This window comes from Bison bison, unplaced genomic scaffold (assembly GCF_000754665.1).
Source record: "Bison bison bison isolate TAMUID 2011002044 unplaced genomic scaffold, Bison_UMD1.0 scf7180017864388, whole genome shotgun sequence".
Lineage (NCBI taxonomy): Eukaryota > Metazoa > Chordata > Mammalia > Artiodactyla > Bovidae > Bison > Bison bison.
In genome coordinates this window covers 4,029,982-4,053,261 of record NW_011494960.1, presented here as the reverse complement: position 1 = coordinate 4,053,261, position 23,280 = coordinate 4,029,982, and the positions used below count along the sequence as shown (strand labels likewise).

Genomic DNA, 23,280 nt, shown 5'->3' with positions numbered 1-23,280 from the left:
TTAGTTCTTCTTTGCTTTCTGCCATAAGAGTGGTGTCATCTGCATATCTGAGGTTATTGATATTTCTCCCGGCAATCTTGATTCCAGCTTGTGCTTCATCCATCCCAGTGTTTCTCATGATGTACTGTGCATATAAGTTAAATAAGCAGGGTGACAATATACAGCCTTGACGTACTCCTTTTCCTATTTGAAACCAGTCTGTTGTTCCATGTCCAGTTCTAACTATTGCTTCTAGACCTGCATCCAGATTTCTCAGGAGGCAGGTCAGGTGGTCTGGTATTCTCATCTCTTTAAGAATTTTCCAGAGTTTGTTTGATCCACACAGTCTTTGGTATAGTCTTTGGCACAGTCAATAAAGCAGAAGTAGATGTTTTTCCTAGGCATTGTAGGCATTATGCTAGGATATTGCTAGGAAATTGCTAGGAAACTTGTTTCTTTTAATCTTCTTTGGCATTTTTTAGGATTTGGAGAATGGTCTGCCCAGGTGTTCTCTATACCTGTGATGATTTGTTTCCATTACAGAAAGAAGATAGTGGCTTATCTGGTTTTTCTCCTTTCCTGCCAATAATCCTGCCAGGGATACACATTGGATGGAGTGGCCTTGTTTCTCACATCCATTTTTGCCTTGACCTCCCCACTGAGACTTCTGGGAGGCACTTGTTGGTTCAGGGGCACATGGAGGCCATAGGGCAGAAGCTGGTACTGCACTCACTCTGGAGCTCTTTGGGGTGTGAGTTATTTCTCCAAACAGTCAATATACATCTTTGTGGCTGCTGGAAAAAAGACTTTTTCCTGAAAGCTTTTTGTCTTTACTATTGATTTAGTGCTGGAACCATTTAAAAATTAACCCTGCTGTTTTCATCCTAGTGTGTGGAAAAAACACACTCATCCAGCAATAACCACTTCACCATTTTGAGGGTATGTAGTTATCCTGTTGGTCTGCCTAATATTCTGAAGAAATGGGTTCCCTGGTTTAAGTTACTGGGAAAATGACAAATATTTTAATGAAAATAATTGGTTGATCTTAACCTATCTATGTTATTTGGAATTATTGTTCCTGACTTTTATTTATGAGTCTAAAATGGGATCGGGCAGTTTTGTGAGATTTGAATTCAGTTCATAGTAATTGGTTGTTGCTAACCCTTAAGGGTAGGCTTTGAAGAATTATTCACACTGTTTATGGCTAGAGCCTAGCACTTAAGCAAGAACTTGGGTTGAAGAAAATCGAGCTATGTAAATATAGGGTAGGGAAGATTCACCCTCATAGTTATTTTGAGTCAAAATACTTGATTCAAAATAATTTTGAGTCCAAGGACTTGCTGTGTTAGGTATTTGGAAGTCAGTGTCAATGTTAGGAGGCACTCAGCTGTGCACAGTGCACATTTTTATTCCTGGATGCTATCTTTATGGGGGAAGCTGATCCGTTTTACCATACCCGAAGCCTGGTGACCAAGTTGGGGAAGAATCTTAAAAGAACGGTGTGACCCCATCTTTGACCAGGAAGGCCTTTTATTTTGGATGGGAGCAAAAGTATAAAGGATTGAGCTGGGAATGCTTGGTGTAAAAGAGAAAGCTTTGTAGTGAATATCATTGCTGTTTTCAAATATTTGAAGGATGAACAAGTTTTTCTGGGAGCCAGGACAGTTCACTGGAGCAGAACACTTGGCTGAGGTGCCAGGCTAAGGGGAGAAATGCTGCTGACAAAATCTGACTGGTGACTTTATCACCTATACAGCTGGTCCTTCCCACAAATTCCTAGGAAGACCCAAAAGCACTTGAGGGCTTAAGAGAGGACTGATAGGGGTGAGAGCCCACGGAACACTGACTCACTGTTGCTTCCAGCGTCCTCTCTTCCCCTGAAAGCACCACATGGTTCTTATTCACTTGCTCGTAGCATCAGACTTCTGCTTCTTGACCATGATTAGTTGCCCGGGGCATAAAGCAACACCTGGTGTACTTAACCATGGTGCTGCTTAACTTTTAATGTGTGCATGAATCATCTGTGAGTCTTATTAAAGTGCAGATTCTGATTCAAGTGGGTCTTGGTTGGGGCCCCATAATCTGAATTACCATAGATGATGATGCTGCAGGTCAGTGGACCATCCTTGAGTAACAAGTGTGTGTGTTAGTCGCTTAGTTGTGTCTAACTCTTTGCAACCCCATGCACTGTAGCACACCAGGCTCCTCTGTGCATGGGATTTTCCAGGCAAGAATACTGGAGTGGGTAGCCATTCCCTTCTCCAGGGGATCTTCCCGACCCAGGTTTTGAACCAGGTCTCCCACACTGCAGGCAGATTCTTTATCATCTCTGAGCCACCAGAGAAGCAGGCTCTACTACAAATCTACAGTCTGCACTGTAGGCTAATGTCAGGTGCTCTCAGGCCAAATGACTGCCTCCTCCATGCTCCTTTCAGGACTAAGCCTCACATCAGTATTAGCAGAGGATTACTGCCTGCAAGTTCTGCCCTTTTCTCTTCTCAGTATTCATGAAGCAGTTTTAGCCAGGTATCACTTAGCTATCTGATTTCTTTGTCATCTCTAGGACCACTTTTGCAGTTATCTATTAATAACTTTCATTTCCCCCTTTTAATAGCATAAGAGCATTCTTAGGCCACAAGATTTGGCCTTGTCTGCAGGCTTGAAATGCTGGGGAATTACTGTCATGTGTAAACGGTCTTGAACTCTAACAATTTTTTTTTTTTTAAACATAGCATCTTGACTTTCATCTGGGTTGTTTGAGATACAGCAATTTTTGTATATATGCACGGTGCTGTCAGATGTCCCAAGACACAAGTAACCATTTGCGTAATATTAGTGCACATTTGTTTTAACTGTATGTTTGTGATTACCTCGAGGTACCCACTTACTTCAATTCACTGCAAAATGATCTTTAAAAGATATGTTTATAATACACTGAGCAGTTGCTCAATGAGGCAATGATGATTAGACCTGGTTAAATATATATGCCTCATTTTTTCTTTGTTTATTATGATCCAAGTTATCGTGAATATTTTTGATTGTCATTGATTGAGGTCCTTTAAAGGTCATGTTCCTTCCCCTAGGAGTAGCTTGTTGGTCCAAGTAAAGTGATTTAAAGAGTTCTTTTTATGTGTTAATCTTGGTAAGGTCTTAAGTACCAAGTTATGCTGCTTTTCTGTACTGGAGCTGTGTGGTCTCGGACAAGGTATTTTAATATCTGATCATCTGTGAACTCATCTGTAAAATAGTGATAATAGTGCTCAGCTTGAAGAAATTAAATGAGATATTTATGTAAGCCCATTTCTAGAATGCCATATTTAATCATGAAATGATAGCTTCGACTTTCCTTTGTTTCCCATTCGCCAATTTCTAGCTTTTTTGAGAGGAGGGGCATACTTTTCTTTTCCCACTATTTTCTGAAATCTTAGAACAGGATCTGTATTTTAAATCCTGCCTTAGCTTTTCAATATGTGTTCAGCCCTGACACACTGAGTAAATTAACGAATGACCTGATAATCTCTAAGATTTTCCTGACCTTTTAAGTCCTCTGATTGTTTGATTCTTCCAGTATTCTGGGTGCTTAGAAAAAAATTGGAGAATTCTCTTAAAATGAATGTCTTGTATGTTAAGGGATTTCCTCCCTAACAGTCTTAAAAGTATATATATATTATATTATTAGTAGTAAGTATGTACCTGGGCCCAGGAGATGGCTGCAATAGTATATGTAACATTTTCTATTTATGATCTTGAGCCTAATTCTTTGTATAGTCCACGTGAGGTGGGTCAGAGGCTGGTCTTGACTTCGCTTTTCCTGCAGTGTGATCTTGGGAAGATCTCTGTGAACGGTGAGCAAGAAATGTGCATTTGTTTTCTTATATGAGATTTGGAAGTCATGGATAGTAGAAGCTGAGATTCATGATCTATTCATCTCAGTGCTCATGGAGGATGCATTTTATGTTCTGGATTAAATGTGCTTGGGCTGGTGGGGTCAGGCCAACTCAGTGGATTAGAGCAGAAGCAGTAGGTCCTTCCACATCTTGAGATTGAACCTGGTTACCTATTTAGGCAAGCAGTTCTTGAACTGCCTGTGTGGATAAGCTGCTGGGAGACAGTGCCAGTTGAGGCCATCTTTACCACCTTGTCTCTGTGCCTCTGAGATGAGGCCTCACTGGTGGATAGTACATGGAATGTCACATCTAGCTCTGAGTTTAAAATCTGGCTTGGGTATGTTACTTAATTCCAGAATCTCAGTGTTTTTTTTTTTTTTTTTTAAAGATCCTCAAAAGGTATCATATCAGTCTTCAAGGCTTTTGTGAGTGATGGATTAGACAGTATATGTCAGAGGCCCAGTGCCTGGCAGTCAGATTGGACCCTGTGGTGATGATGGTCACGGTGACACATTTCAGAAGGGACACATAGGAACCTGCATAGTTCTGCCCCCATGAAAGTGCCAGCCCTGGTGTGTGACTGAGGACTGTCCCAACGTTGCCTGCTGCCTTTTATGGCCAGTGTGCCGACTGCAGAGGAGGTGCTGAGTTTTTCACGGATCTAGAAAAAGAAGGTAACAATCTGCCAAAAGAAAAGGTCAATCACGTGTTTCATTCCATGACACTTGGAAATATTAACACATAACGCGAGTAGCTTCAAACGTTCCTTGCTTATTGGTTATGTAGCAATTGTTCACTTATAGTGTCTTGTCCAGGGGGAAGTAAAAACAACAACAAAAAAACTTATTCATAATTTCTGTGATAGTTTGTTTCCATCCTTGATAGTTCACGTGATTTGTATTTTCCTTTAATTCTTGAAAAAGTAGAAGTGGCAGTAATAAAAATAGACATTGATAAACCCATTCCATGTGAATGGCGTTTTGTAGACAATAGAAAGGAGACCTGCATTATATTTAAGTGACACTGCACTGAGCTTTGCCGATTAGCTTGTCACCTGTCACTCACAGTGCATCTTCAGTCACCATATCGGGCCTTCAGGCTGTCACTGTGAGGACTCTTGGACAGAAGGTGAGTTGGGTTCCATGTTGTACAATTAACTGTGGGTTGTGTTTCTGTGCGTCATGTTGAGTTAATTTTAGGTTCTGGGAATCCTGGTAGGAAGTCACGAGGATTGATGACGGCTGTGATAACCAGAAGTAAAAACACATTTTTGTTCTTTACACACAGCTATTTTGAACTGGAGAGCAGTGGTCTGAGGGATGAGATTCGCTATCACTACGTACACAGTGGGAGGCCCCGGACAGAGGCGCTTCCGTACCGGCTGGCTGACGGGCAGTGGCACAGGGTTGCACTCTCGGTCAGCGCCTCCCATCTCCTGCTCCACATCGACTGCAACAGGTATGTCTTGGCCTTTGATCTTCTGTGATTGTGCCCTTGAAATCGATCAATGGGGAAGGGAAAAAACCAATCCCCTCCAAGCCTTGCTGGGGAATAAAAACCAAGGGACCCTAGGAGTCATTTAACATACCGAACGGGCCATTGCTGCTGCTGCTGCTGCTGCTAAGTCACTTCAGTTGTGTCCTACTCTGTGCGACCCCATAGACGGCAGCCCACCAGGCTCCCCCACCCCTGGGATTCTCCAGGCAAGAACACTGGAGTGGGTTGCCATTTCCTTCTCCAATGCATGAAAGTGAAAAGTGAAAGTGAAGTCGCTCAGTAGTGTCTGACTCTTAGCGACCCCATGGACTGCAGCCCACCAGGCTCTTCCATGCATGGGATTTTCCAGGCAAGAGTACTGAGGTGTCCCAGGATGACCAACTGTAATATGCTAAGAAAACAGTTCATTAAAATGAAACCATATGCAGCGATTAGGAATAAATGTATGAAAGGTTGATTATAGATGCGGGACCATTAAGTACACCTCAGTGTCCTTTAGGCACCGGCTGGATTTCCGTGGAGCTGTGATTACGGTTAACTGTGATGTATTGTTGTTGAGTCCGTTCCACTTGGAAGCGAATGAGCTGGTCTACCTTCAAATGAATCTGAGAAGCCGGAGCTACTGGAGTGGCTAATTCTATTTCACTTCATCAAGCACAGCTTTGCTTAAATATTTTTTCCAAATGAAAAGGGGCTGTTCTTAAAGGGGCTGTTCTTGGAATCTTTCGGAATTGATGCCATTTATCCTATGCAGAGGGATGAGCCTTCCAGTTTATCAGAGAGTGGCAGGACTACTTTGAAGGTGGGGGTGTAAGGGGCAAGAAGGGGAAGGGAGAGTTTCATAGGATGCTGTGGGTTGGGGTGGGAAGGAGATATCCTCCTCCATGTCTGTCCCTAGGGGGAGGTTTACAGCCAGCTGAAGAAAGGACACTATTGATCTCTATTAGTTCACATGTGGCTGGACAGCTGGATGACGGTGGTGAAGGGGGATGTTTTCCTTTCTCCAGAACCCACTGAAAGTCTATGAATAGTGATCTGAGTCCTTTTATAGAGAATCTTTTGTGATGCAAAGTAGCCATGAATGGTTGGTCTTCATTAATATTACTGCCAAAGTTAAATGATTGTTTGGCCACAGGACTTGTTCTTTTAGGCCCTGGAAAAAGTACAGGCATGTTGAGTACAGCCTCCATTCTGGCACCCAATAGAAAGCACCTCCAGACTGCATTTCTGATGACGGGATACTTCAGTGTGCTTGCTACTCTGGCTCTGCAGTCTCTCTTAGGAGAGGACCTGGAAAGGTCGAGAACAGAAGTTAGTGTCAGGTTTAAGGGAAGTTCCACCATCTTGAAGTGAGTCTTGGTCTAGCTTGATCTATCTATTTAAAGTGCTTTCTGGATTTTCTGGAGAATTGTGGCTTCAACTAGATGTAATGTGTGCCTGAATGACATTTCCATAGAAACAGGTAGCTCCTTTTTACCTTGGGCTGGGCAGCTTGGATGAAGCCAGCTAAAGTCATTCGTTCCATTTCTACCTTCAGGAACTCACTGGCTCTTTCAATTCTCTAGAACTAAGGTGGTGTGTCAGGTAGCATTTCTGTTTCACCCTACCCACCACCCATATGTTGCTCAAATGGGAGACAAGAAGGGTCCTGTGCATCCTTTTATACCACAGGTAAGAAAGAAACGTTGAAGCCCTAGTTCAGTACTTCCCAACCCAAACATCCCAGAGACACTGCTGTTTTCTTGCTCTGCAGTTATTTGCTTCCTCTTTGTGTAAGTTTTATCTTTTATTTCCCAATAGTCTTCTCTCTAGAGAAGAGGAAAGACAGGGTGGGTAGTTTGTGCTAATTGAAGGTTCCCTGCCTTTACAAATGCTCTGGTCCCTATGAAATTGTCTCCTCTGCCATCCTCAGACACGTGTTAGCTGTGTGAATTTGGACATATTAATTCCTTTGCATCTCAATGTAATTTGTAAACTGGGACTGCTAGTACTATATGTACTGTTACACATATTCACAGATGGGAAAGTTAAGTAAGACAATTTGCATAAAGTGCTTTGGGTGGTGCTTGGCCTTTGGCACCCAGTACCTGGTGGTGGTGGTGGTTGTTACGGTTATTATTATTTATTCTGCACATCTGTGGTCACCCGGTGTCTCCAGACTTTGATTTGTCATGTATTCTGGCCTCTCTGCCATGAGAGTAGGGAGAGAACAGGAGAGCTGGAACCCGCAGTATGCTTTAGGGTCAGCCGCATTTATACAGAATTGATTTGAGGAGGTTCTAAATACTAGTCCCCTTCTCTGGTGGTTTGTTTTTTATACTTTCATTCATAGCATAACTTATTTTCCTTTATTTAAGATCTTGGAGGGAAAACATAAAGTTGGTGCCAATTAATGATTCATGGACCCAGGACAAATGAGGTTTTTAGATAGGTTAGGGAAAGAGAAGCTGGGAATGACTGGGCCAGGGGATAGGTCAATTTTGATTTTGGTGTAGGAAAAGTCTAGAAACAATTATAAAACCTGACTATACTTAAGAATTATGGATAACCAGGGGCCATCTCTGACCAGGTGAATCAGATTCTCTGAGTGTGGAACTATATTCTTCATAAACTCTCTGGGTAGTTCTTACACAAGCAGGTTAGCCTTGGTGCATGGCCTGGCATTTGAAAACCACTGATTTAAATAGAGGGAGTACTTGCGGTTTCCCCAAATGTGGGAAACTTGACTGCATAATTTGTGGTAGTGGGGAACTGCATTTGTGCTTTCCCTTGAGAGAAAAAAAAAAAAAAGAAAGAGGGAGCAGAAACTGGAGAATAGCCTGGGCTGCAATAAATAAGTGAGGGACCTTGGAAGTCCAAGTACCTGAAAAGCACAGCCCCAGTGAGGAGGAGGAAAGGTTTAAGGTGAGGGTAGTGTCTAGTATGTGGAACAAACTTTTCTTCAAAAGTTTCTTCCTAGCCAGCACTGGCCGATTTTTTAAAATGGCAGAACCTCTGGGCTATTTATCAAGATGCTGGTCTACTACATCTTATCTAGGCCACCCTTGCAGAGGGTGAATTTCAGAAAGGCTGATTTTTTATTCTCTAAGCTATGCATTTCATACCAGTGTGAGATTCTTCCTTTTTGATTCCTTTTGCCCTTAAAGTTATGCTTCCTTATTTTTCTCAACCTGTCACCTGCTAGAGCTGTGCTGGCTAGAAGATAAATGGTGATGCAATGGATAACATTTTAGGGTGTTGACTATGCTAGTGACCGTGCTAGTACTTTACATATATTTATTTATCACTCTGGCTCTTTTTCTCATCTAAAAGTGATGGAACTGAGGTTACATTCTATTTTTGTAACCCTCTGCTGCTAAGAGGCAGCTCTAGAGTTTGGACCTGAGTCTGACGATTGTGTGTCTGCTCTAACCACTAGGCTCTTCAGCTCAACATGAGGGACTGTTGGCACTGGACTTAGAACTTGATGGAAGAAAAGAGCCAGACTCAGCGTGAGCAGTTTGTTCTGTACTTCTAGCATTTCCCTGTCATGCATCTTACATTGCTGATCTTTGGGGTTGGGGGGCAAGATGTGGAATCTTACACAACCCATTGGTTTGGCACAAGGAAAGGGACTTCAGTCTACTGGGCATCTACCGTAGGCCAGGTAACGTGCTAGGTGTGATAGGTGTACTAGTCCTTGGGGCAGCCATATGGTGTGGAGGCAACTTCATTAGACCGCTTTTACGGATTTGGAAGTAGAAAGGCTCCAAGATGGTAAGGAACTCAGTTCCAATCACATAACCATGGAGCTAAAACTCTGAACCAGGACATAACTCCCTAACCTTTGCCTGGCTACCTCTGCTCCCCGCCTCTGAAATTCATGTCCTTTCCAAGATAAAGTCATAACCATGCCAGGAAGTCTTCCCAGGAGAGAGAAGCTACAAAAATGTCAGGAATCCTAAAAATACTTGAAATCAGAGAGAGATTTCCAGGCAGTTCCATTGTTCTGAGGAACTGGAAAGTGGCAGAAATTTCTCCTTTTCTTAGAATTGAGAAACAGAACCTTTTCAGACCTAATTACACAAATTGTCACAAGAAAAGTGACTGCTATTTCAGTTGGTAATCTAACACTTTCTGCCTGTTACTGAGACACACTTTTCTTCCTGCTTCAGCTGTTCAGCTGGGCCTACTTAGAAACTCCCAAAGTGTGGGTAGCAGATTACCTCAAGCTAGAAACATTAAAGGAACCACTCAGTTGGGTGGCCAGCCTGATTATCTCCATTGCCTTAGGTTTTTCTTTTGCTTCCTTTGTATTAAGAGTTGCCAACAAAGCTGAGAAGGAGGCCTGAACTCACATTCCTCCGACTACCCTACTTCATTCTCAGTTCACCCTGCAGCCTGTTCCAGTCGCTCAAAGCCCACAATCCTCTGACATCTGGGATCCAGTGCATAAGGGTTCTTTTACCACAAAAGGGATTTTCTTTCCTTTTCTTTATTTGGTAACTTATAATTTTCAGTCAATCTATCCAATTAAAGTACTGGGCACACTCTCTGCCGGGCTGTGGGGATACAAAGAAATAGGAGTTCTTGCCATCAGGAAGTCCTTGGCTTATTCATTCAGTCCTTTTGAATTCTGAAGCCACCAGGGACCCCCACAGTGACTGGCCCAAATCCTTGGATATTAGAAGAATTGTGGACTCTCATGGAAGCCTGTTTAAACACTAATGATAGCAGCTAAGCAGAGAGAAAACTGAAAATAGTCACTCCCAGCATCTTGGTCTTGAAATGACAGTGGAGGAATGGACTCAAAAGTGTTTTCCATTCAAATGGTACACGCATCCAGGCTTCAGCAGGAACTTTCTGCAATACACAGGTCTCCTCACTCCAATCCCGCCTCCTCTTGCTTCACCACTGGAACAATTTCTCTCTTACCCAGTCCCATTGAAATGGAACTCTGAACTTGCACCTCATTTGTTCAAGCTTGTGCAAGTGGGCATAGTGCCTGCACATAAATACACACACCTGCAGCCTGGTCATCACTCTGACAGAGTTAACTCAGTGATTGTAGTCTAAACAGCAAACATATTTAGATTTTACCTCTAAAGCTTGGTATTGATTCACTGCAGAGCACATTCAGCTTTTCCATACAACTGATTTTGAAGAACTTGCAGACCCAGAAAAATAAACTTACTGTAAATCACTGAACAAGTCAGTAATTCAAAGTTTCTGTCAAATATTTCAGAATAACTTCACGATATGAGCATTTCTTTATATCTCTAGGTTTTTCATAATGAAATATGGTGATATGGCATCTTCCTTCCAGAGAGCTCCTAAAGTATTTACAAGCAAGTTGTTAAGCCGAACATTCCTTAACGTAGTTAAGCCATGTATAATGTACTGCAATGACTTTTCGACAAACATTTGCACTAGAGTAAAGGAGAAATTAAGAGATGACTATCAAAGACCACCACTTCCAAAAGAGGTAGGCCAAGATTCTCAATCTCCTGATTCCTACACTGATGTATTATTTACTTCATGAACAGGAACACATGCACACAACTCATCAAAATTAAAACTGAGAATGTAGTATATGCCTGATGTCCAGCTAACCTAGCAGCACCCAATCTTCTATCCCAAGAGAAGTGATAAGCAAGGAAAGAATATAGGATATAACCCATATGTAATTAAATTAACAGTAAAAGGCAACAGTGATGCAAAGAGCTGACTCATTTGAAAAGACCCTGATGCTGGGAGAGATTGAGGGCAGGAGGAGAAGGGGACGACAGAGGATGAGATGGCTGGATGGCATCACCGACTCAATGGACATGAGTTTGGGTAAACTCCAGGAGTTGGTGTTGGACAGGGAGGCCTGGCTTGCTGCAGTCCATGTGTTGCAAAGAGTCAGACACGACTGAGTGACTGAACTGAACTGAAAAGGCAACAGTACAAGGAATGTTATAAGGCAGTACCTGATGGATTCTGGTTTCCTAGTAGAGACCGTCAGGTCTGGGAGACCACAGAAGGAAGAGCTCCTGGTGACATGGAGTAGCTTCTCAGTTTCTTAGCATCCCAGGTAAAAATGCATGACACTCTCTGCAGCTTTACAGTTTTGCCACTGTGATTTGATTCTGTGTAAGTTACATGAGAATCCGATTTGGAATGAGGTTCATCTTGTGAGCATGACAAAGCCAGTCAGAGTGCCAGTGATAAAAGACTGTGTATTAGTGAGTGGATCAAGTTTGCAGTGAGAGACAGCCTGCAGGAAGAGATGGAGAAGGAAATATGACAGAGGGGATGACAGGGAAAGAAGAACTGTTCTTAGGTGACCAGGCACATGTTATCTGGGTTATCCGAAACCTGTAATGAATGCTGGACCTCTGTCTTGCTTTTGCCACTTATAAAATGTGACTTAATGTGCAATGAGTATGAAATCAGGAAATCTGTGTCTTAGACTCTTTGAAGATTCCTCCTGTCCTCTCATCTCCAATCCTTCCTCTCTGTCAGAATCTGTGCTTATATCTGTAAAATGGGAGTAATAGTAACTCTTCTACCATATACTGGTTATAGGAATATAGCAAGAGAGTGTGTGCAAAATCCTCAGAAAATTTCAAGCTACTCTATGAACACACAAAATCATGAAGTACTATAAACATATGTCATCATGTAGCAAAGATGTTTCAGTGTCATACTGGAAATGAAAGCAATTTAATTAAATCTTCACTTATACAAAAAGTGAAGATTTTTTGTGTGAAGATCCATATCTCATGGAGGAGGACCTGGTGCATAATGTGAATCCATGTTGCAGTGTAGGGTTTGAGGTCCATCAGGTACCTGAAATTATTCTAACTGCCAAATCCTAGGCATGGTTCTCCGATAGTTTGTCTTTTATTTCCATGGTTGGTAGTACAACACAATCATAAATGATTTTTATGCCAACAGAGTCCCTGTAAAAGTAAGTAACTGCAGAGTCTCTTAAAAAATATATAATTGAGGCTGAATGGGAAGGAGAACATCCCCTCCAATGTGATACGATGTTTCCTTGATCCTGGCAGGGCTTTGAGAATGTGGCATGGCCCCTTTCCTTTTTACTTCTGTGAGAGAGGAGATTCAAAGATTTACTTCCCCCATTCTCAAACCATGAGCCAAAATGATCACAGCTTTTAGGAGGAGATGTACAGGTGCAGTTTTACGGAATGAGGAAACCACTGTCTTATAATTTCCTGGCTTTCCCAAACATAATAGATACTACTTGTATCTCTACTTTGAAAATCTGGCTTTTTATCACAAACGCATTCTGAACTAAAAACTAGAGCTACCAGAAAGTGTTAAATTTGTATGACCCTGGGAAATTCATTTACTGTCCCTGGGTCTTAGCTCCTAGAAATAAAATGAGGGGCTAGGACTAGATTTCTGAATCTCCTTCCACCTCTACTCTTCCAGGCATATCTCATTACAATACTTAGAGTATGCATTTTTTTTTTTTTTGCCTTCAGGACCCTGGAGAGCAACTGAGCTTGCCATCTTCACAGGGCTGCTTCTGCGGTAGATCAGCAGGCAGCTTGCAGTCATCTCAGTTGATTTGTGTGTTGACAGTGCGGCATGCTGCTGGTGAAGAAAGGCTACTTACCCTAGATACCCAGTATTTTTTTTCCAACCCCCCCCCTCCACCTTCGCTTGCCTTCCTTCTTGCTAGAGTAGATGCTGAATATGCAGTTTTGGATATGGAGATCCAACCAGTTCATCCTGAAGGAGATCAGCCCTGGGATTTCTTTGGAAGGAATGATGCTAAAGCTGAAACTCCAGTACTTTGGTCACCTCATGCGAAGAGCTGACTCACTGGAAAAGACTCTGATGCTGGGAGGGATTGGGAGCAGGAGGAGAAGGGGACGACAGAGGATGAGATGGCTGGATGGGCATCACTGACTCGATGGACATGAGTCTGAGTGAACTCCGGGAGATGGTGATGGACAGGGAAGCCTGGCGTGCTGTGATTCATGGGGTCGCAAAGAGTCGGACACAACTGAGCGACTGAACTGAAGGAATGTTGACATCTTATTCTCTCCACCTTGTGCTCTTTATTTCTTTCAGACATCTTCTGATCCAGACATGTGACAGTGGACAGCCTTTTTGGGGGTGTATAGGCTATCCTGGCTGTGAAGGCCTGGTAGCTTGGTAACCTACAAGATAAAGCAGTGTAGTGTAGCCAGAGGATGATGGATAGTTGTACTGTTAAAAACAGAACAAAACAAAAACCAAAAAACAAAACACATCCTCTGAATACTGAAGGGAAAAAAGGCTTTGTTGCTGCCAAACCATAGGCACTTAAATAATGGGAGATAATGAATCTAAAGGTCTAGGTAGCCAATGTAATACATTCCAAATTGTAGATTATTCTACAAAGTTAAAGGTCTTCCCTGGTGGCTCAGTTGGTAAAGAATCTGCCTGGAATGCAGGAGACCTGGGTTCAATCCCTGGGTTGGGAAGGTTCCCTGGAGAAGGAAATGGCAATCCACTCTAGTATTCTTGCCTGAAGAATTCCATGGACAGAAGAGCCTGTTGGGCTACAGTCCATGGGGTCACACAGAGTTGGACATGGCTGAGTGACTAACACTTTCACTTTCAGCTTAGTAGAAAATGACTGCTTAATTGTTAAGGCGCTCGGACATGACCGTGTTGGATGTCTCATTCTGGCTGAGACCCACACACTTGTATTCACACTTTGTACCCTGCAGTTTATTTATTCCAACCTCGTTAGGTGTATTCCAAGCTTAACTCTGTCCAATCTTCTAATGCCATCAGTAGCAAACCCATTTCTAATTTTGTCTTTTCAAAAATCTTTGTCTTTTTTCTCTTGTTGCCTGGTGGGTTTAAATATGCTTTGGTCAACAGTGGCCTCAGTGGCAGAGAGGTAGGAGGTGAAAGGATTAACTGAAGTGGATGATGAGAGACTGGCCTGCATTTCCCCATTTATCTACATTCTTGGGCTTTCAGAATTACAAATGGAAAGGACTAAAAAGAAATAACAATAGAATCTTCTCTTTATCTGGTGGCTTGTTGGCTACCTGAGGCCATGAGTAGATTAACAGGAAGGTACATTATTGCATACACAGGACCTAAGATGTATTAAAGTAGAAGGGAAAATAAGACTTCGTTTCCAATTTAGTGATTTCATCTATATGCCTTCAGACACATCTTGAGTTGTGATTTAATGCATGGACATGGGTTTATACAGGATGAATGGAAGGGGGGAAATAGGCTGCAGGAGATATAATGTGTTTTGGTAGGAGAAAATATCAAAGCTTGCATCTTTATTGTTACAGTTCTACTCTGTCCTTGATAATGGATACGTATGGTTATCCCTTAAAAAGGAAAGCAGCAAGAGAAAATAAAAACTCAAACCAGAATAATATATATGATGGAACTCAATTTCTTAAAAAATGTACATTTATATATTAGGTGTCTCTGTTCCTTTTCTGCTTCACTTGTTGGAAAGGAACACTGGGGAATAAAAAATGCATGAGCCATGAGGACTTTTTAATTGAAAAAGAAAAAGAAATCCAAATACTACATTAGTTTTCTAGTTAGAGCAGGGGTACTGATGTTGTCACTGAAAAGAACTGATTTTCTATAGTACTGGAAAGAAATTCATCTATCTCTCTGGGAACTTTAATTAAATTAATGTTATAAATAATAGCAGCCAGAGTGGCTGGATGCAAGGAAACAGATTTATAGCTGAACCTGTTCGGCTGCTTTTCTTGTAGGGGGTATGGTGGAGATGGGGCGTGGGGATGAGGAGGCTTGGAAGGAAAAGGTTCTTGTGAATGTTTTTCCCTGCTCTAACCCCTTTAATTCAATTAACTCTTGCCCCTCAGCTCATCCCTCTTAACTTCTTGTGAGTGTGTCTCCAGTAAGAGCTACAGAGCCCCTCAGCCAGCTGGTTAATGTGTCTGGGCCTTCACCTGAGGGTTTTCCTGGGCAGTTAGAGTGGAAATAATTTCCCTTCTCCATAAAGGGTCTGTGTGATGCCATCTCTAAGTCTTTCTCAGGAAGGTCCTCCTGCATCTTTAGTCACTAGTCTGTCAGTATGAGGGTATCACTTTACTGACATCACATTTCACACATAGGAACTTACAGGCTTGGAGTTGGAGGTCTCAGTGGGCTTCTTTGGGATACTCAGAATACCTGTATTACCCAGAAGGGAATTTCATTTCCAGGAGAGGTAAACAGCTATAGTTCATCCTGGTGTGTCCCCAGCACAGCTCATTCAGTTACTCAGTGTTCTCCAGGTTGGTGCTGTCTTTGAAGCACAAGCAAGGAGGGAGCTGAGGAATCTATGATTTCAGTTTCTTGAATTCTTTGACATTTTGGCCTCAAAGACCCAGCACCATGCTGCGAGAAACAGACTTTTTGCTCAGTCATTGTTGAGTTGAAGGTTAATGTTTTGGACCTTTTAAAAAATATTTTTAAAAGTGATCTATATATTCCCTTGATCTTTTTTTTTTTTTTTTTTTTGTAAAAGCACTCTGAGGTGGATGTTCTTCCATCTTATAGATGGAGACTTTGGAGGTACTGAGGATAGACGTGACTTGTCCAGGAGCTCATAGTTAGTCAGTGACAAATGGAAGCCAGAGTCCAGAGGTCTTTCCTTATTTCTTTTTCAAGGAGATTATTCTTCACCAATCCCCTCCACTTTGTTCCCTCTTCTCTTCCTCCATCTTTTTAACACCCCCATGTGACAAGATATCACTTCTAACTTCTCATGGAATAAGTATAATTTATCCTGCTTATAAACTGACACCAACAAAGGCCAAATTCCATGTATTACTTTCTCAGACTGTGGAGGCTGGTACCTCCAAGGACCTTGTTGGGCCAAAATTGACCTTGTTACAAATTCCAACCACTGTTGGTCTTTGGACTCTATAGATAATTTCACATCACCTTTTTAGATTTAAAGACTCTCCCTTCCCGGAATCTAGTATTGATAGACAGGTTCATGACTTCAATCCCACAGAGATAATATGGGGTTAGGGCTTTGAATGACCCATCATCCCTATATGATTTGTATGCTTTGCATGTGTCTCCATACTGATGTGCAATGGCCAAGGACCTAATCTTAAATCATGACTGACCACAAATGAGCCATTTGGCCATTTCTTCAAATGTGAGATAGAAACATTACCCTAGTCTCCAGTGTTACATGGGTGGTTTTACACTGTTCCGATATAAATTTCGATATTTGCTATTTCAAGGTGATAAACTCTCTGTGTTCTTTAAGGTGACTTTGCAATCACAAGGTCTCATTAGAAACTACTGGTGGTGAAATAAAGGGTTGGGCGGTGGCTGACCCCCACTTAGGAGGGCATTTGTCGTTATTGCTTCTTTTGTTGGTATCTAATTAGATATGTACTAGGGCCTGCAGGAGCTAATAAGAGCAAGGCCTAGGAAGTAGGTGAGCATGCTGAATTATGAGTCTTTTTCACAGGCAGCAATCTTTCACGGACATTAGGGCAATACATAAAGACTTCACACTGTAAACCAGATCACATATTCCCTTCCCACTCCAGCACCCACATAAGCTCATTTAATGGCCTCCTATAAGCTTAAGGCTAAAGGTCACTATCCTTAATATAGCTTAAAAATTTTTTTTTTTGCATAGTCTAGCCCATGTTTCCTTCTTCATTTTCTTCTTACACTACATTCTTTTAGTTCTTTAATTACCATATTCTTTGAAGCCTCAGGATTTCTGTATATGCCATTTCTTGAAAATCAAATTCATGTCTACTTACCCTTAATTTTCAGGACAACAGAAAGAAGTTTCTTGTGTTTTACTATTCCATCATAAACTGTTTCTCTGCAGAGTGGTTTTTGATCATTTGATTGATATCTGTCTTTCTCACAGGCTGCAGACCCCCCTCAAGAGCTCACCCTTGCATCACCAGTGTATATCGTAGAGCTGTCACATAATAGGTGTTGTAAATTTCAGTGTGATTTGTAAATATCAGGCCTGGGGAAAGATGAAGATAAAGTTACCCTGGCATTTCTGCTTTGAATTTCTGTGGATTCTTTTCTGGAGGAAGGCAGTTAATCTGTAGAAGACTTCCGGTGATTTCCTGGTCTGATTCACAGCACAGGGTGAGCTGTGCCCCACTTGCAAGTTGGACTTACATGTCTCCTATGTCTGCAGGAGCTCTGGCAGGCACAGGAGAGTAGAGGTAACTTACCCATGGGGCACAAACATAAACTGATCACTGATAGGATTAAGGGGAATGTGCCCTCTCTGTTGGAGAGAAAACACAGTTGGGTACCCTTGTCTGGTCTGTGGACATATCAGCATCATCCAATTCTGTGGGTCTGTTTCTTCAAACTATAGCCGAAGCTCACAATAGGATCTCCCATCAAGCCCATTCAGTAAGCCCTTTGGGCAGGATTCCATGAGAGTCCCAGGCTGTTTTGGTATAGCCTTATTGTGAAATTCAATGGATACATTTTTTCTTTAATTTTCTTAAATTATGTATGATTCACATATTACACAAAATTAAAAACAAAAAGTATAACAAGAAGAAATGTGGGAACACAATTCCAAGCAATAATTGTGGAGTTTGGGGTGAAAATTCTTGCAGTATAGGTTCATTTTATATAATGAAATAACTAATAAATTTATTAAAAGCCTTCCCCATATAAGTGACATAATATGTAACAAAATACTGGATAACTTATAAAAAATGAAAATACAAACTGTTCCAAACCATGTGATACCAATCACCCTGTCCCTAACTCCTTTGCACAGAAGTCATCATTATTACATTTTTTTCTCTTCTCTAAAATTTTCTTTGCATATGCAAACATGTTGTTTTCAATAGTAAGACAGCACTGTATGTATTTATCTTTAATTTGCTTTTTCATTCAATCGAGTAAAGCCTGATGCACCACTGGTGTGTAGCAGGAACATACTTAAGAAGAATGAGTGCTGTAGATTAGCCTGGGCAGCTCTGTCCCTTGGCAGTGTGAGGAACGGTATTTACCTGCATGCTCTGCTGCTGCTGCTGTCTCTTCAGTCGTGTCCGACTCTGTGCGACCCCATAGATGGCAGCCCACCAGGCTCCCCCTGTCCCTGGGATTCTCCAGGCAAGAACACTGGAGTGGGTTTCCATTTCCTTCTCCAATGCATGAAAGTGAAAAGTGAAAGGGAAGTCGCTCAGTCGTGTCCGACTCTTCGCGACCCCATGGACTGCAGCCCACCAGGCTCCTCCATGCATGGGATTTTCCAGGCAAGAGTACTGGAGTGGGGTGCCATTGCCTTCTCCAAGCCTGCATGCTCTAGCCTCATGCTTTGGGCTGTTATCTATGCCTCTGGCCTGACATGCGCAGCAGTAACATAGCAACAGGGCAGGAAGCCAGGCACCCCCGCCCTTGGATCAGCGTGGCCTGTCTCAGCTGTGTAGCTAGGTGAGACTGTGACAATTAGCCTATGCTGAAATGGGAGTTACAGGATCAAAGTGGGTGTGTGATGAGGGTTAGATGTTCTGAGCATAGGCATGTTGCTGAAGCTTGTTTTGTGTGGCTGAAGTGGAACTGGTGCTGGCCAGGCTCAGGCATCAGGTGAACACAATGAGAGAATGTCGTTTCATGGTTAAGAGCACAAGCTTTTGGAGTTGGCTAGCTCTGGGTATCAGCTCTGGCTTTGTCACTCCTGTGGGATCCTTGGAAAGTAACAACTCTTAAGTCCCAATCATGATAAGGTTGCTATAATGCCTCCCTCACTGGGTTAGTGGAATTAAGTGTGCCTGCTATTTTTTCACTTTCATGCATTGGAGAAGGAAATGGCAACCCACTCCAGTGTTCTTGCCTGGAGAATCCCAGGGACGGGGGAGCCTGGTGGCCTGCCATCTATGGGGTCGCACAGGGTCGGACACGACTGAAGCGACTTAGCAGCAGCAGCAGCAGTGCACAAGAATCAGATGAGACATTCCTGGTTGCAAATAACAGGACTTCCTAGGTGGCACTAGTGGTAAAGAAGGAGCCTGCCAATGCAGGAGACATAAGAAACATGGGTTCAATCCCTGAGTTGGGAAGATCCCCTGGAAGAGGGCATGGGAACCCACTCCAGTATTCTTGTCTGGAGAATCCCACGAACAGAGGAGCCTGGCTGGCTACAGTCCATAGGCTCACAAAGAGTCAGACACGACTAAAGTGACTTAGCATGTATATAAGGATATATAATGTTTATTTAACCAAAACTTTTAGATGAGGCAGTAACTGAGATGAGCTGGTGCTCAGACATGTCATCAGGGGCCAATGCAGTCCTTTTTTATCCATCTCCTCCATCATCCTTGCCAGGGAGAAGTGTCTTGAGACAGTGACAAAGGAGAAAGAGGTCACCATGATTGTCTTAGACCAGCCATCCTTCCTTTCATGGTGCTGGCCCATTGCTCTCTCAGTAAAACTGAGATACTTTGGAGAGAGATGGGGAAATGGCTCTTTTATAGGCTGTCAGCAGTGTTGCTGCCATGTATCAATAGTTTATCACCAGGGCTGTTGCTGCTGCTGCTGCTAAGTTGCTTCAGTCGTGTCTGACCCTGTGCGACCCCATCCCTAGGATTCTCCAGGCAAGAACACTGGAGTGGGTTGCCATTTCCTTCTCCAATGCATGAAAGTGAAAAGTGAAAGTGAAGTCGCTCAGTCGTGTCTGACTCTTAGTGCCCCATGGACTGCAGCCTACCAGGCTCCTCCGTCCATGGGATTTTCCAGGCAAGAGTACTGGAGTGGGTTGCCATTGCCTTCAAATTGTTCAATAAATGCTGCCGATACTTGGTTCCATAATGATAATGGTTTTCCACATCTGGGCAGAACCGACATGAACAGGAGGACAGATACAAGGAGATAATAGGAGTAGCTGGTTAACCAGGAATCATTTATATATATGGATGATCCTGCCATCAGGGAATCTTCAAGGCCATGCTCTAACAGGAGGTAGGATATGAGTCCATTCGAGAGGCTGGCCTGGCTTCTGTCTCCAGAGCCCATGAAAGCTGTAGGCTGGGTAGCTCCTGTTACATCTTTACTTTGGGAAACCTGGCCTCTGTCTGTTGCTGCTGCCCTCTCGGGCCCTTTAAACACAGCTGCCCTTTCCACAAGAAGTTCTGTGCAGGTGCATCTGAGCCGGTTCCTTATGGCAGCTTTTTCCCAGGCCTGTCTTCCCTCTTACTCTTACCTCACATTCTCATCCCTCATCTTCTTGGCCTGCCTATCCCTGACTTTTGATGCCTGCTGCTTTACATGATCAGTTTGGCAACTTATTTGTATTTCTTCTCTGTTGACTGACCTCAGAATGTCATGGTTCCCCTGACTGCCAATCGCCAGCATCCTCCCTGGCAGGACAGCCCTTTCTGCACTCCATACTTGGGTTTTCTGATTTCTTGATGTTGACTCCTTCCCATAGCTTGATCTTCTCTTTTCTGCTATATTTAACTACAAGTAGGATCCAGGCCCCCTTGGGTTGGGAGGGAGGAGGGGGTTGTTGCTTACTCTCTGGAGTTAGAGTGGTGCAGCAATGGACTCGACGTCTACAGGTGGGTTCAAGGCTTCACCTGGAGGCAACCTGGATTCCCTTCAGTGGAGAAGAGCATTGTGACAACCTTGAGCATATCACAGAGCTGTTCAACATATGCATTATGTGACCAAGTCTTGCCCTAAATCTCATCCTTGCAAAGTATCATGTGAAAAAGGTGACTGTATATTTGCAGCATAGGCCATCCTGGGGGTTGACCCAGATGTTGCCTGCATCAGAAGTGACTGTGCTTTGGTGTTGGCTCCAGTAGCCCCGCAAGGGGGAGATAACCTGGGATGGTGGAAGAAGCCTTGGGGTCTGGGCTGGCTATCTTCCATCTGCCTCTCCAGAAACATCTCTCCCCTCTCTGCTCCACTCTGTCTCCTAGCAGGCTGACCTCTGTGGACTGCATCTGGGAACTCTGTTGCCATCTCTTTCTTTTTGAATTTCATCAGTAGAAAGAATAGGCTGGAAGTCGGATGGAGGGAGGTGAGGCTTTCTACTCTCCTAGCTGTTTCTCTATGGGGTCACATTGGACTGGGTCCCCTTTTGACTGAAAGCCACAGGCCCTATCAAGCAACCCTTTTTGAGTTCCTGGCCCCTTTATGCCTCGAAAGGCAAGAGCTCCTGAATCCCGTTCTGTATTTACATTCTCTCTGGTACCATCTCTTGTGGTTTATCTACTCCCTGCTTGTCCTGCAAATAACCCCTTTAATTGATTGTCTTTTCAAATGACCAAATCTCAGTAGGGTGACTGTTTCCCACCAGGATCCTTACTGTTACAGGTTCAAAGTTGGAAATGTCAGATCACTCTCTGACTTTACTGCTTCCTAGCTGTGGGTCCTTGCACAAGTTTCTTAACCTTTTTGAGTCCTAGGTTTCTCATCAATAAAAGCAGGGTGATAAGAATAATTGCTTCTATCTCTCAGAGGAGGAACACACAGCTTGAAAATGTCATGTAGACTGTAATGTGCCATGCATGGGGCTGGGGACAAAGGGTGCGGTTCTTGTTGTCTCTGTGATATGCCAGGAGCTTTAAGTGGAAACTGGGGGAAGCTGAAGCCTTTGAGGATGGAGCGCATAGGTCTCTGAGAGGGCTGTGTATGCCCACCCGTGTCTCCTGCATGGTTAATGAGGAGCACAGCTGACGGGAGGACGGGACCCCACAGATTATCCTTCAAAGCCAAGCCCACAGGACCTCCTCTTCCATTCACCTCGGCCCACAGGTCCAGCTCATGTGGAATACAGATGAGATTCCCTCCAATTACAGATACATTATCGAATGGTGACATTAGCCTCTGCTCAAATGGATTCTCTGATAAGGCCTTTGGAAAAATATAATCACATGGTCGGAAGAGAGGAAATTGTCAAATGGTGCTGAGAGAGATGAAAAGGCCGATCTCTGGGCTTTTGTTTTTCACTATTCAGAGAACACAATATTGCAGGAGTAAATCCTGTTATTTGTGTCTGGGGTAATCTGACACTGGCTGCTAAAAAGAAATGGCAGTGGTATTTATATTGGAAATTGCTTTGGACGGCACGTACCTGAACTTCAAGAGGGCTGTGGTGCTGCCTTGGGCTGATCACTCTTGATCATGTCAATCATCTCATCCTCTTTTATTGCCTCCGAAGGCCTTTCACTATGTGAAATTGTCTTGATCATTTACCTGTTTACAATGTTACTGTCTCGTTCTCCCCGAGCCATACCCCTTACCCCTGATTGTTATTGTTCAGTCATCAAGTTGTGTCCGACTCTTTGCGACCTCATGGACTGCAGCACTCCAGGCTTCTCTGTCCCTCACCATCTCCCAGAGTTTGCCCAAGTTCATGTCCATCGAATTGGTGATGCCACCCAACCATCTCATCCTCTGACACCCTCTTCTCCTCCTGCCCTCAATCTTTGCAGCATCAGGGTCTTTTCCAATGAGTCAGCTGTACACATTAGGTGGCTAAAGTATTGGAGCTTGGGCCTTCCAGCATCAGCCCTTCCGAAGAGTATTCAGGGTTGATTTCCTTTAGGATTGACTGGTTTGATCTCCTTGCAGTCCAAGGGACTCTCAAGGGTCTTCTCCAGCTCTGCAGTTTGAAAACATAAATTCTTCAGCACTCAGCCGTCTTTATGGTCCAGCTCTCATATCTGTACACGACTCTTGGAAAGACCATAGACTTGACTATATGGACTTATGTCAGCAAAGTGGTGTCTTTGCTTTTTAACACACTGTTTAGGTTTGTCATAACTTTCCTGCCAAGATGCAATAATTTTCTAATTTCATGGCTGCAGTCACTGTCCTCAGTGATTTTAGAGCCCAGGAAGAGGAAATCTATCACTGCTTCCACTTTTTCCCCTTTTATGTATCAAGAAGCGATGGGACCAGATGCCATGGTCTT

General features: G+C 43.2%; 1 protein-coding gene across 1 annotated transcript in view; it reads left to right on the top strand.

The window, feature by feature from the left end:
- NELL1 (NEL-like 1 (chicken)) overlaps positions 1-23,280 on the top strand; it is a 1,067,650-nt gene that overhangs the window by 176,565 nt on the left and 867,805 nt on the right. Inside the window, exon 4 of the mRNA XM_010858409.1 lies at positions 5,154-5,324. Within this exon, the coding sequence (XP_010856711.1) occupies positions 5,154-5,324 (171 nt within the window). The remainder of the gene's footprint in view (positions 1-5,153; positions 5,325-23,280) is intronic.